The sequence below is a fragment of the Panthera pardus genome, unplaced genomic scaffold (genome assembly GCF_024362965.1).
Source record: "Panthera pardus isolate Hobbes unplaced genomic scaffold, ASM2436296v1 HiC_scaffold_25, whole genome shotgun sequence".
Lineage (NCBI taxonomy): Eukaryota > Metazoa > Chordata > Mammalia > Carnivora > Felidae > Panthera > Panthera pardus.
This window is the reverse complement of record NW_026526821.1, coordinates 74,380,522-74,393,464: the sequence shown is the minus strand read 5'-3', so window position 1 is coordinate 74,393,464 and position 12,943 is coordinate 74,380,522. Positions and strand designations below refer to the sequence as shown.

Genomic DNA, 12,943 nt, shown 5'->3' with positions numbered 1-12,943 from the left:
TTCTTTCAAAGTTACTTTGCATTCTTTTTTTCAGACATCTGCATCCTTTGGTATCACACTTAAGAATCCAGAGAATATGATGGTCATTATGGAAAGCAATCACACTCTACATTGATGAATGACGATTTACAAAATGATTTCTATCATTTAAAGGAAAGAATGTAATTGAGACTTTAAATTCCAGATAAAATGCTACAACTCAAATGACACTGACTAGCTACGAGCTACTGGAAGTCACCCACCTGGGGCAGCATGCGATTTTCTTCCTCCAGCTGTCTTACTCTTGCCTCCAGCTGCCTAACATAGGACAAGGTTGATTCTAAAATTAAAAAGAAAGAACTCACATTATACACACAGGTCTTGTTTGGTGCACTGTCAGGATATTTCTGGTTCGATTTATTCACATGAGGCAGTGACTGCATAGTTTAAAAAAAAAAAAAGATTTCTCCCGAGAAAAACAGGAACACAAGCCATTGAAACCACGAGCACTTCGAACGATTGTGCAACGTTAAGGACAGTTAGGGGAAGTTATAGGCGGTGAGATGGCAGGCTTTTGTACACTGTGCAACCCTCAGAATGTTAGACATCTTGAAGACACTTACTCCCCTTTCTACTTACTTTGTGCATTTTGAGCTTTCAGTGAGCTGTCCCCCATGTAAGACTTTTTATAATGTTAATTATAACCAAAATAAATTACAAGTCATATTAAAAACAAAATAAAAAATATTTCCAACACCCAGCTCCCTTCATTTTCCCAAATAAATACTTCAAGTCTTAAGAGCAACATTTATTCTTCTCACCAGTCTATAGGTATTAGGACTATAATCCAGAGAACCGCTACAAAAAGGCTAAGTGGAATTGAGGCTACATTTTGACTTTGTTTGGCAGAATGTGGCATAGATCCAAGCTTTCACCAAACCTTTAGGTAAGCCAGGGGGGCCGACTTTAAAACTCCTTCTTGTTTTCATTTCTTCATAAGCTCAGGTGTGTACTGAAAGTTAAGAATCAGCATCATGCTTAGAGTCTGTTCCATGTGAACTCCAAAGTTTCTACCTTTTTACCTCAGGAAAGGGCTCACAGGCAAAGGAAAGAGGAGTTCCATTCTGAGGAACAATCTGACAATAACTCTTCTTCATTAAAGCAAAAATATTCATGCGGATCATATAGCAACAGAGTAGCCATTGATTCATGAACCAAGAACAAACATATTTCAGGTATAGTAAAATGTACCTGATGATAGACTTCCTCCAGCATATTTCCATAGTTAATGTGAAACCTCAGTGCATGTTCTTCAGCTTCAGAAACATAAAATGGCAAGAAGCAAGACCAAGACGGTAGTGCATTTAAATGGTAAATATTTGGTGCCCCTAACAATCTGAAGTTGGAATGGATATTGATGCAAATTAATACCTTGATCTGAAATTCATCACAGAAACTCTGCTTTACAATTTTTATATGGAAATTGGTTATATGAACTCAATTCCATGTTTGTGACCTTCAAAGCAGTAAGGTAGCATTTAATTTTTCTAAAATACATAAGAAACCTTAGTCTTTAATTTGTAAATGTAACAATTAAGCTCATCCCTGACTGGTTTACAGCATGCCTGTTTTCACAAATATTTGCAGAAAGTCGCTATCACTGATGTTAATATAACAACCCACTGATTTTCCACCGATGGACAAGACTTAGCTTTAAGCATCCCTCACACAAGACAGAAACACAAGATAAAGGCAACTGAAGACATTTCCTAGAAATATGCTCTCATTTCTTTAGATCAATGAAATGTTAAATGTTTGCTTTATGGACTCTTCCAAATGGCAAATAAATAAATAAATACATAAAGCATAAATGAATAACAAACATATTGATTTCATGAATCTACTTTAGCAAATGAATAGCTGATCTGCAGATCATCAAAATATGAATGTAAATTGCCTGATTTACACAGTTTTGTAAGCCTCACTCTCTACTCTAGAAAAACAACCACTTGAGAAGGGCTATCCAGGTGAAAGTTTGCTCAGAAATGTTCTGCTTAAACCATGAACAAGCATAATTCTTTTCTCCTTTGTTCATAATTTATACCTTATCTTTATTGTCCCTATACTGCACTATCCCCAAAGCAGCTGAAATGACTCTATACAGAGTGACTCAGGTGACATTTGAAAATGCCACTGAATAGATTTTAATTCAGTAACTATCTTCAGTCACTTTAATCTACTCCTCTTTTTAAGTTTTTTCAGTTTACATATTTGATGGCTTCACTAGGCGTCTACCTATATTATGAATGTCTCATCATCTCACTTCAAAATAAACAGGGTAGATTCCTGAATTTGGAAAACAGTCCTTAACTCCAATTTTTAATGTCAAGTTACAACAGATGAAGTTCACATCTTTGTTTCCAAGCATTCACTGCAAATATGGGCTGGGACAGGAAAAGGTAGCAAACATTTTTAGAGAGGTAAAATAATCTTCAAAAGTTAGCTGTATAAGATAAAGGCAAAGCTAAGGAGAGTTGGGAGTTCATTCACTCAACACATACTTACTGTGTCACTGATTTGTGTCAGGCACTATTCTAGGTTTGGGACGAAGAGAAGGCCAGTTATTGCAAGACTTACTACATTTCTCAGAATACAAATTCTGTTTTAGGATTACATGCCCACATTGTTCTGTGTTCCAGAAGGCCCTGTTGTTCCAGGCGGTCTCTGTTACAATTTTTACCTAACAGTGAATGGATACCACAATGAGAAAATTCCTCAGGGGATGGGGGCGGGGGGAAAAGGAAGCATAGCTGATGTGCAGGCATAAATGAAAGAATTCATGCTGTTAGTTCTTTCATTCATCAAAAACCTAATTACATAGTTCCTTAACGAGAATGGAATAGGCAAACATTTTTTTCTGGAGCATCTCTGGTCCTCAAGTCACTATATAAAAAGCCATTGAAGAAACTACCCAATCCTTCCATTGTGACATCAAAGAAAAATAAGCATTCGTTTTGTTAAGCTTTTAGGATCGCAAGGTTTACTTGTTACTGCTCCATAGGCTAGCCAAACCTGATTACTAGTACATAGCAAATACTGGGACAGTAAACATTTTAAAAATAAGACATAATAGGATAGAGTATAAGAAACTCCATTTTTTTTTGAAACTCCATACTTTTAAAATACATCACATTCTACATCCCAATTCCAGCTGAGCACTAGGAAAAACACTATAATCTTATAAGAAAGAAAAGAAGCCCCTTTTATGCTACAATGTATTTGGCCGCGTTGCTATAACCCCTTCCCCAGGCTGCTTCTTCCCTTTGCTTCCTCATTCAAGGGACTTCCAAAATGACATCAACTATAAAATAAGCTGGTTTTCCATTACATGCAGGGAATGAGGACTATAGTTGAGTGTTGACCTAAGAGAAGTATCTGACAAATATTGGCATTCCTTTCTTTTCAGTTGAGGTATAGTTGACATACGACGTTATATTAGTTTCAGGTGAGAGCATAGTGATTCCCCAACTCTAGACATTATGCTGGGCTCATGGTGTTTTCCATTATAAAGTGATACCTGTATACACACACACACACACACACACACACACACACACACACACACACTCACACACACACAACCCTGCATTAGAAGGTACTATAATTTGAATTGATCACCCACATTTTATACCAGTGGCTGAGGCTGTTAGAACTTAGATTTCAGAATGTCATTTTGGATTTCAGAGCTCAGGAGGCTCCTGAAAAACAGCCAAGCACTATGCCATACTCTACACAGATCTACAATGTGTTCCGGAAGGATCCTGCCTTTCAAAAGTATATAACCACTTGTGCGGGGGGGAAAGAAAAATAAAGGAAATGGTAAGGTAATATGAAATTCAGTGCTAAATCATGTGAAACATGAACACAGAAAGAGATCAAAATTGGTTGCAGTTCTTACGAAAGAGAAACTTGAGCTTAATGCATCAACGGAAGTTTGACAGGCCAGAGAGATCCAAGTGTAGCCACAGGATGGACAAGGACCAGAAGCTAAGAATGATAGTGTTGTAAACAGGGAAGAGAGAAAGGAGTCACACGGAGGAAGAAAGAGGGACATACTGGGGAGAAGGAGGAAAGGCCAAGCTGCTTCCCACAATCAAGGATATGAAAAGCTAACATCAAAACAGTTATGCAGATGATGATTTGCTTTCAACGTCCCCCCCCCAAAAAAAGATATTTTCTCTTTGCACCGTGGGAAACCAAGAACATCTATACACAAGAAAAGCGAGGTTAAGCAAATATCCAATGTGAAAACCCTATGACGTTGTCTAGATGTTCTCCAGGTAAACCTTGGGTGTACTTCCAAGCAGAAACAATTTATTTCCATGTATCTTACTTTTCTTTGAAACTACATGTAAAAGTTCACAGCACCTCCCATGATAAACCAAGTGTAAGAACCAGTCAACAGTCACAAAACTTCCACCAAATTCTTATCTTCTAAATGGTTCCAATTTTCAAACTGGAATGTGCCGTAGAGGTTTCCAAGTTCAGCCTATCCCTGATCCCCTGACTCATTAGGCAGATAAGAGAACAAAACCCAGAGGGTAGTAAACTTGGCCCCTAACAATGGGGATTAAATACATTCAGAAGAATTTGTTCCATTGCTGGGGCATCACAGTGATGGCCATCTTGGATCTTCTAATTGTTAAGTGATACCAAGCTTCTTACATAGATAAATTCCAAGTTCTCCTTTTTTTCTTCCTGATTTTAAATATTCTAGATGGATCTTTACTGAAAATAAGTTGGTGTTTTCCTTGAACAATATCCTGGACTTGATTTCACTTCATTTTGCCTGAAATGCATTCAATCATATAAAGTAGCTGGTCTTCTAGTTTGAAAATACGCTGATCAAAATGTTAAACCCTCTCATTTCCCCCTGCTTTCTAAAGCAGTGTTTCTCTCCCTAGGGGAACACCCACCCTTGAAATCACCCACGATTTATTCTGATTATTGTACATAAAGGTTTACTGTTTGTAGTTGCTACGGTCTAAGGTTTATCAACCTTCTGAGTGGTTCTGATTAGATGAAGTGCCATTGTGTCTCCAAAATTTCAGGGTAGAAAATAAAATCTAGTGATAGTCCATTCTAAGACAAATTATAGCATCTGGAAGAGTGCACACAGGAGGAAAAACACTCGGAAGACCATTGTGACCATGGGCAGATAAGATGGTATCTTCTCAGAGGCTCTCTCAGACTTAGCCCCTTTCAGCCAGAGAGTCAAACGGCCACGTGATTTCAAATCCGGAGGCAATCTCTCCAAGAAAACCCAACTTCTAAAGACACTGCTTGGATTAGTTCCAAATTAATCCACCATCCACAGGCTTTTGCACATTCTTAAGGAAATTACTTCAGAACTATATTTTTAAAAAATTATTACTGTTCTGACTAGAAGTGTTTCTCTTTCTTCCTCAGGCAAGCAAAGGTCAGCCTCCTACTTAGAATTCATATTAGCTCCAGAAGTATAAGTGACTGCATTTCTCACTATAATTTGATGTTTTTCTTATTTAAAAAATCTTGTTGGAATCAGCATTTTTGGATTTGTCTGGATATTTCACTCAGACTACCTTATTCATGGGCAGAAACAGGACTTTGGTTTTTTGATTGGGAGGCTTAATTGTCCTAAAGAAGTAAAAAATGATGTCACGTCTTGCTCTACTCCGTTACCTATGAAGCTAATTTTACTCTTCTCAGACCCTTCCTTTTGTGCCAACCTGAAAGACATAGGAAATATTTTCTATCCTGTTCCTCCCATGTAGAAACTTGGTCACTGGTTATTCAATGGCCCCATGTTCCCTTAGGTCTGAGTCTCCGACACCTTCCCTTGGGCAATAACTCACTCCACTCTGCCTAGCGCAACACTCCTTATTCTTCTGTGCATGATATGAAAAGTAGCTCTCTAACTATTAGAATACCCCAAGATTGGAGTATATTGCTTTATATGATAATGGGCTTCATGTTAGCGGAGGTGTTTGGAGAAAGTAAGATGCCACAGAGATTTCTACCAGTGGCTAGAAATCCACTGTTTGAAGTGGCTGTTTGAAGTTCAGTAATCCTAAATTTTTAAATTCTTCCCATTCCATGAATCTCTTTTAGTTTCACTTCTTCTCACCTCATTTGCTAATGATTCATGTATTGAGTGCTGGGTGACTTCTCTTTACCTACTTGCTTATGTTATTTCATGTTTTCATTTTTTGCCCAAATATGCTACACGAAAATATTCCCTAAACTTTACACAGTGACTGGTAGTCTTCCCTGCAGGGGTTTAATACAGACTTGTTCAGTTACTTCAATATCAAGACTTGTTTGCCTGTGCCAGATGCTGTCCTAGATACCGGGGATACAGCAGCAAGACAAAGTGCGAAGAGTCTGTGCATTCATGAAGTTTGCATTCCGGTGGGGAAGACAGGCAATGAAAAGCAAACGCGATGTTTTGTGAAGGAGACGTGTGCAAGGAAGACAAGACAGAGTACTGGTGTAGGGAGATTCAGGGATGTGCAGCTATGGTAGGGAGCAGGGCTTGGGAAGAGCTCTGAGGACCAGGACCTGTGAACAAACCAAGTATGCAAAGACCTTGGAGAAGAAAGTTTTAGACATGAGGTAAGTTGAGTACACAGGCCCAGGCTGGGAAGACCTTTGTTCTGGAACCTGGCTGTGAAGGGGGAAGTAATAGGCGAGGAGACGGATCTGTTTGTTTGGTCACCTTCCTCCACTGCCTAAGTTTTTCAAACATTGTCCTCTTTTTGGCTGTTGACCTCTGAGGCCTAGACTTAAACCTTTTGGCCATCAGGCTTTCCCTGTGACAAAAACCTCTGCAGTGTGTTTGGTTCCATGCTCTCACACACCCCAGTTCATACCTATTCAGAAATTCTATTGACCCTACCCTCCCCTCTGCCCCCAGAATAGACTGAAAACCCAACCTCACTGTGGTCTTTTAGCAAGGTTCCTGCTTCTACTCTTGCCTCCTCTCCCAGGTTCATTTTCATTCAAATTCTTTTTCAACCCACAGCAGCCAGGGTTTTCTTTCCAAAATGCTAAGCCTGGTCACTTCCACTTTGATCACTTCTTTCTCTACTCAAAACTCTGCAGTAACTCACCATTTTGCTCCACATAAAAGGCAAAGTCCTTAGAGGGGCGCCTGGATGGCTCAGTCAGTTAAGCGTCTGACTCTTGATTTTGGCTCAGGTCATGATCTCCTGGTTTGTGGGATTGAGCCCCACATTGGGCTCTGTGCTGACTACACGAGGCCTGCTTGGAATTCTCTCTCTTCCGCCGCCCCTGCCCTCGCTCTGTGTGTCTCTCTCTCAAAATAAATAAATATTTTTTTAAAAAGGGCTAAGTCCTTAGGAAGTCCAGCAGGGCCCCACATGATCTGGCCTGGCCACCTGGGAGCCGTCCCCTTCATGCCAGTACACCCTCTGTTCCAGCCATGAAGCTTCCTGTCCTGAACACCCCAGGCATGCTTTTGATTTTGTCCCCACTTTCTGGAATGCTCTTCCCCCAGACAGCTGCTTGGCTGACTTCCTCACTTCCCATAGGTCTTGTCCAAACCTCAGCTTCTCAGTGTGATTCACCCAGTTCACCGCATTTAATCCTGCCACTGGCCCCCACCTCCACCCCACATTCCTGATCCCCAAGCCTGTTGGACATTTTTCCAAACACTTCATCACCTTCTAGCATATAACTTAACTTGTACACATGTTATCTCTCTTGTAGAAGTTCTGTCTCTCCCCATCAGAATGTAAACTCCACATAGGGACCTTTATGTGTTGAGTGATGCCTTCCAAGTGCCTACAATAGTGTCTAGTCCAATAAATATTTATTGGCTGTGTCAACCAGTTATGCAGACAGTGCCCTGAAAGGGAATTATTTCATAGTACAGGTCTACACTTTTCAATCACTCCAGGAGAGACAGGATTTGTATTTAATATCAACTAAATCAGAATCAATATCAGAAACAGAATCGATATCAATTCTGTTGTGCCATTTGAGACAACATATGGTATGTTGAGAAACATACCATAGGACACTAAACTTTGGATGAAAACTCTGCAGGGTTCTCAAATTATGTCATAACAAATCACTGGTGGGTAACTTCAATAAGAGGATCTGTGCTTTCATCAGGCAGATAAAAAAGTGTGTGTGTGTGTGTGTGTGTGTGTGTGTGTGTGTGTGTGTGTATGCGTGCATGTGTTAGGGGATTGGAGAGGAAGGGAGAACAGGAAAGAGAAAAAAGACGGAAAGAAAAGGAAAGAGAGGGGATAGAGACAAAGAATAGAGAGACAGAATAACAGCTGTGGGGATGTACAAAAATGGACCATGTCTACCACTAACATCTTAGAATATAAATGTCCTTCAGCTGGAAATCTGCTTTAGTAAGTAAGGTTGCCTTTGGTTAGAATGGCACCTTCCCAGGAACATCTCCTCCTGGCCCCTCCCAGCGAGGGGCATCCTGAGGGTGCAGGAGCACGCATACTTTGGAGGCACCAGCAGGTGTCAGCTGAGCCTGAGTGAGGGGCTCCGAGCTGTCAGAGAGCAGCGGGAGGAGGGCGGTGGGCAGCGGTCCATATCAAAACAGGCTATGTTTCTTTGAGAAGGGAAAAACCTGTCATTCCAAAGTTAAAGCAAACAGAGCAACGTGCTCTCCTGCTTATTTCAATTAGAATGAAGGCTGAAAATACTGCATCTTTTTCCAAGAACGCTTTGACAGAAAACATCATGAGTGCTATTTTCCCAGTGTCATCTGAGTGCTGTGTTTTTTTGAATGAGTCCAGATTTTGTCATCCTTTTCCTATAAAAGAGTAAATAGTTAAATGGATATTGAAACCTGATGATTTGTACATAAGTCAATTTAGAAATCAGAAAAAAATTATCAGGGGTCTATACCCTAACTTTTCTACCAGAAAATAATCACCATAAATTTGTTCTAGTCTCTCCTCTTCCCAACTGAAAGTGTCTTTAAAGTGGGAGAAAATGGCATTTGTTGCATATTTGCTGTCATCCACCTGGCCTATTCCTTGGTAATTGGCACCTGGTTGTTTCTGCCTCCATTTCTCTCTCAATAGAAGGTGGAGGCTTCATGTAGCAAAGTCTTGCCTTTATAGTTCTTTTCTGAGCTGCCTTATGACTAGCACAGAGCTATGTGCTACAAGGTGTTCAATAACTTATTGCTCAACGAAAGAATGAATGAATGAATGAATGGCCCATGATTCTGGTCCCAAGCACTCTGGCTGCTACTCAAAGTTTGTGCTCCCAGGATAGTCTGAAGCAGTTAACTCAAAATGCAGTCAGATTTCCTCCTAGAAAACAGAATAATATGCAGGGCGCCTGGGTGGCTCAGCTGGTTAAGCGTCCGACTCTTGGGTTTCGGCCCCACTCATGATCTCATGGTTTGTGAGTTTAAGCTCCACATCAGACTCCAAGCTGACAGTGAGTAACCTGCTTGGGATTTTCTCTCTCTGCCCCTCTCCCTCCCTCCCTCCCTCCCTCCTTCTCTATCTCTCAAAATAAATAAATACACTTTTAAAATATTTATAGAAAACATGATAACATGTAATCTAAGCTGAAGTCTGGCTCAGAGGAACTTTTTGTGCCCTAAAATTATTTTCACTTTTACTATTGACTCTGAAAGCATCAGCCCCACAAAGGAGGTACAAGGTAAATAGCAGTAAATTGGGCAAAAGGAATGGGGACTACATGGAAAATATTTCAAACTCTAAAGAGCTGTTTAGCATGAGTACCATTTTAACAGCTATTCAGGGTTAAAACGTGTCTTACTTTCCATGTTACGTTGCTGCTGATCTTGTCATTTCCCAGAGAAAAGAACCACCTTTTCCCAATGCCAGAGGACAAAAAAGAATGTCATTTTAATAAATGTAACCACTTTCTTTAATGTATGTATTCCCCTTGTAAGTGTATCTTGTCAGTATTGTCAATGCGTGCGCAAGGAAGTACATCTGTAAAAAAAAAAATTTTTACAAAAGACAGTAAAACCCTCAAAAATGTTCCTTTCTCTTCAAATAATTACTTTCCCTTTTTTGTGTATATTGAGATATTTTTAGAAGCCTATATATGGTTGTTTCCACTGTCACACTTGTCAACAAAATAAAATTTTGACCAAATTATACAGCAAAGCATCATTAATTTGGATCCCATCATTTGGGAATTCATAAAACCTTTATTCCATTTAGCCTATAGATGCTCTCCACCCTGGCTATGAAACAGCTGGGAAAACCACTCACAGTATGACAATTAAGGAATAGTGGGCTTACATAAGAAAAGCTAAGTTTTCACCATGTTTTAGCATTATCTATGCACAAAGTGATGCAGACAGATAATGGATGAATCTAGGTAGATAATGGAAAGCTTAGATAAACAAAATTGGAAAGATCACATACTTAGGAACATTTTTTTGTATGTTAGCTATTTTGGTTTATTTATCAAAAAGCACTTTTTTTTCATTTAAACTCAAGTTAGTTAACATACAGTGTAGTCTTGGCTTCAGGAGTAGAATCCAGTGATTCATCTCTTACATATGACACCCAGGGCTCATCCCTAAAAGTACCCTTAATGTCCTTCACCCATTTAACCCATCCCCCACCTACCTCCCCTCCAGCACCCCTCATTTTGTTCTCTGTATGTAAGAGTCTCTTATGCTTTATCTCCCTCTTTTTATCTTATTTTTTCCTTCCCTTCCCCTATGTTCATCTGTTTTGTTTCTTAAATTCCACCTATGAGTGAAATCATATGATGTTTGTCTTTCTTTGACTTATTTCATTAGCATAATAACCTCTTTGTATTCACAAGTCAGTTAACTGGTATTTGAGAACTATGTGCTAAACACTCATGTGCTACAGACACTCATTGAAAACAAACAAAAAGGGTTCCTCCTCTCAATGAACATTCTAGTATGGAAGACAGACTTGCATACACAGACACATAAATAAACTACAGTGCTCTCCCAGACACTCTCCACCATTTTAGCTTAGACCTAGATCATCTGAGAATATCTGTGGCATCGGAGCTAAAACTTGAATTTGCAAAGTCCCAAAGTGGATATGAATTGGAGGTACTCAAAAGCAAAAAGAATGCTTGGCCAAAGCCAGGTGAAGAAGCTAAGGGGAGAGGAAAGAGTTTCACGCTGGCATAGAAGGAGACCGGATGCACAGTGTGCGTCAGGATTTTGTACTGTTTTCAGTGAGAAGCCATTACAGAAAGGAGCTTTGCAACTATAATGTTACACAACTGATTTACTTTCAGATGATCTTCCTGGCTGCTTTGTGGAGAAGAGAAGAATGTGGGTAAAGGTGGAATGATGGCAGAGGGGGCTTCTAGGTGTGTAGGGAGAGGACTGTGTGTTGCAAATGAGCTATAGCAATGGTACAGAGAGCGCTGGCTGCATTCATCACGTCTCCTAGAGGCGGTGGCCACACAGCATGCTCATAGAGTAGAGGTGAGGTATTATGGGAAAAAAGGGATCAAAGACATGGCTACAGTTTTGACATGAATAGAGATGGCAGTGGCAATCATGGGACTGCCTGTAGTAGGAACACGATTGGGGTGTTAAATCAAGAAGTTTATTTTGTTCATGTTAGGCTTAACATTTAAACCAGAAATTAGGTAAAATATAGAGTGGGTACTTAAATGCATAAGTCTGGAGCTCTAAGAAGACACTTGGGGTTTTGGTATAAACGTGATAGTCAATAGCAGAGAGCCCTTGTCAAAAGGAAGCCTGAATGTTGGAGCCTGGTCTGAATACAGAAGCCTGGTAGAGGCAGAGCCACAGGGCAGACACCCCTCCACAATCCCCCCTCTCTCCCCAGCCCTTTGCCTCAGAAAGCTGAGCACCACCCAGTCTCCCTGGTAGACATGGCCTGATCTTCCACATGGGTACATTTTAAGGAAATGTCTTTATCCATCTTCACTCTCACCTCTGTTTGATTCCTAAATCATTCCTCCCACATTCTTTTTGATCTCCTTCAACTCCATTTAGCATGCTGCCCCTCATTTTTTTTTTTTTAACCATCTTGGCCCCTTGCCCTCCCACAGTAATTTTTGGAAGGAGCAAAGTAGAGCACAGTGGCTAGGAGTGATAGCTCTGAGGATTTTAATTTTCCCTCATCAAACATAGATATTGAAGAACATGATCTTTAAGACTCTTTAAGCCTCACCATTCCTTCGATCCCATTTGCAACTGCACCAAAAAACAAAAGATAACTAGGAATAAACGTAACAAAAGATAGTCTGAAAACTATAGAATACTTATAAAAGAAATTGAAGAGGACACAAAGAAATGGAAAAGCATTCCATGCTCATTGACTGGAAGAACAAACATTGTTAAAATGTCTATTTTACCCAAAGCAATTTACATTTAATGCAATCTCTATCAAATTACCACCAGCATTTTTTGCAAAGCTAGAACAAACAATCCTAAAACCTGTATGGAATTGAAAAGACCCCGAAGAGTCAAAGCAATCCTGAATAAGAAAAAACTGGAGGCACCACAATTCCAGATCTCAAGCTATATTACAAAGCTGTAGTCATCAAGGCAATATAGCTCTGGCACAAAAACAGATGCATAAATCAATGGAACAGAACAGAAAACCCAGAAATAGACCAACAACTATATGGTCAACTCATCTTGAACAAACTACTAAAGAATATCTAAAGGAAAAAGGACCGTTTCTTCAGCAAATGGCACTGGGAAAACTGGACAGCAACATGCAGAACAATGAAAGTGGACCACTTTCTTACACCATACACAAAAATAAATTCAAAGTGGATGAAACACCTAAATGTGAATCACAAAACCATCAAAATCTACAGGAGAACATAGGCAGCAACCTCTTTGACCTCAGCTGGAGCAACTTCTTACTAGACACATCACCAAAGGCAAGGGAAACAAAAGCAA

General features: G+C 39.9%; 1 protein-coding gene across 6 annotated transcripts in view; it reads right to left on the bottom strand.

The window, feature by feature from the left end:
• Window positions 1-12,943, bottom strand: part of CCDC85A (coiled-coil domain containing 85A) — a 201,478-nt gene that overhangs the window by 39,156 nt on the left and 149,379 nt on the right. For 5 of the 6 annotated variants that reach the window (XM_019426815.2, XM_019426901.2, XM_019426967.2 and 2 more), the window contains exon 3: window positions 243-319. The exons of the other annotated variant lie outside the window; for it this stretch is intronic. In XM_019426815.2, the coding sequence (XP_019282360.1) occupies window positions 243-319 (77 nt within the window). The remainder of the gene's footprint in view (window positions 1-242; window positions 320-12,943) is intronic. 6 annotated transcript variants of the gene reach the window in all.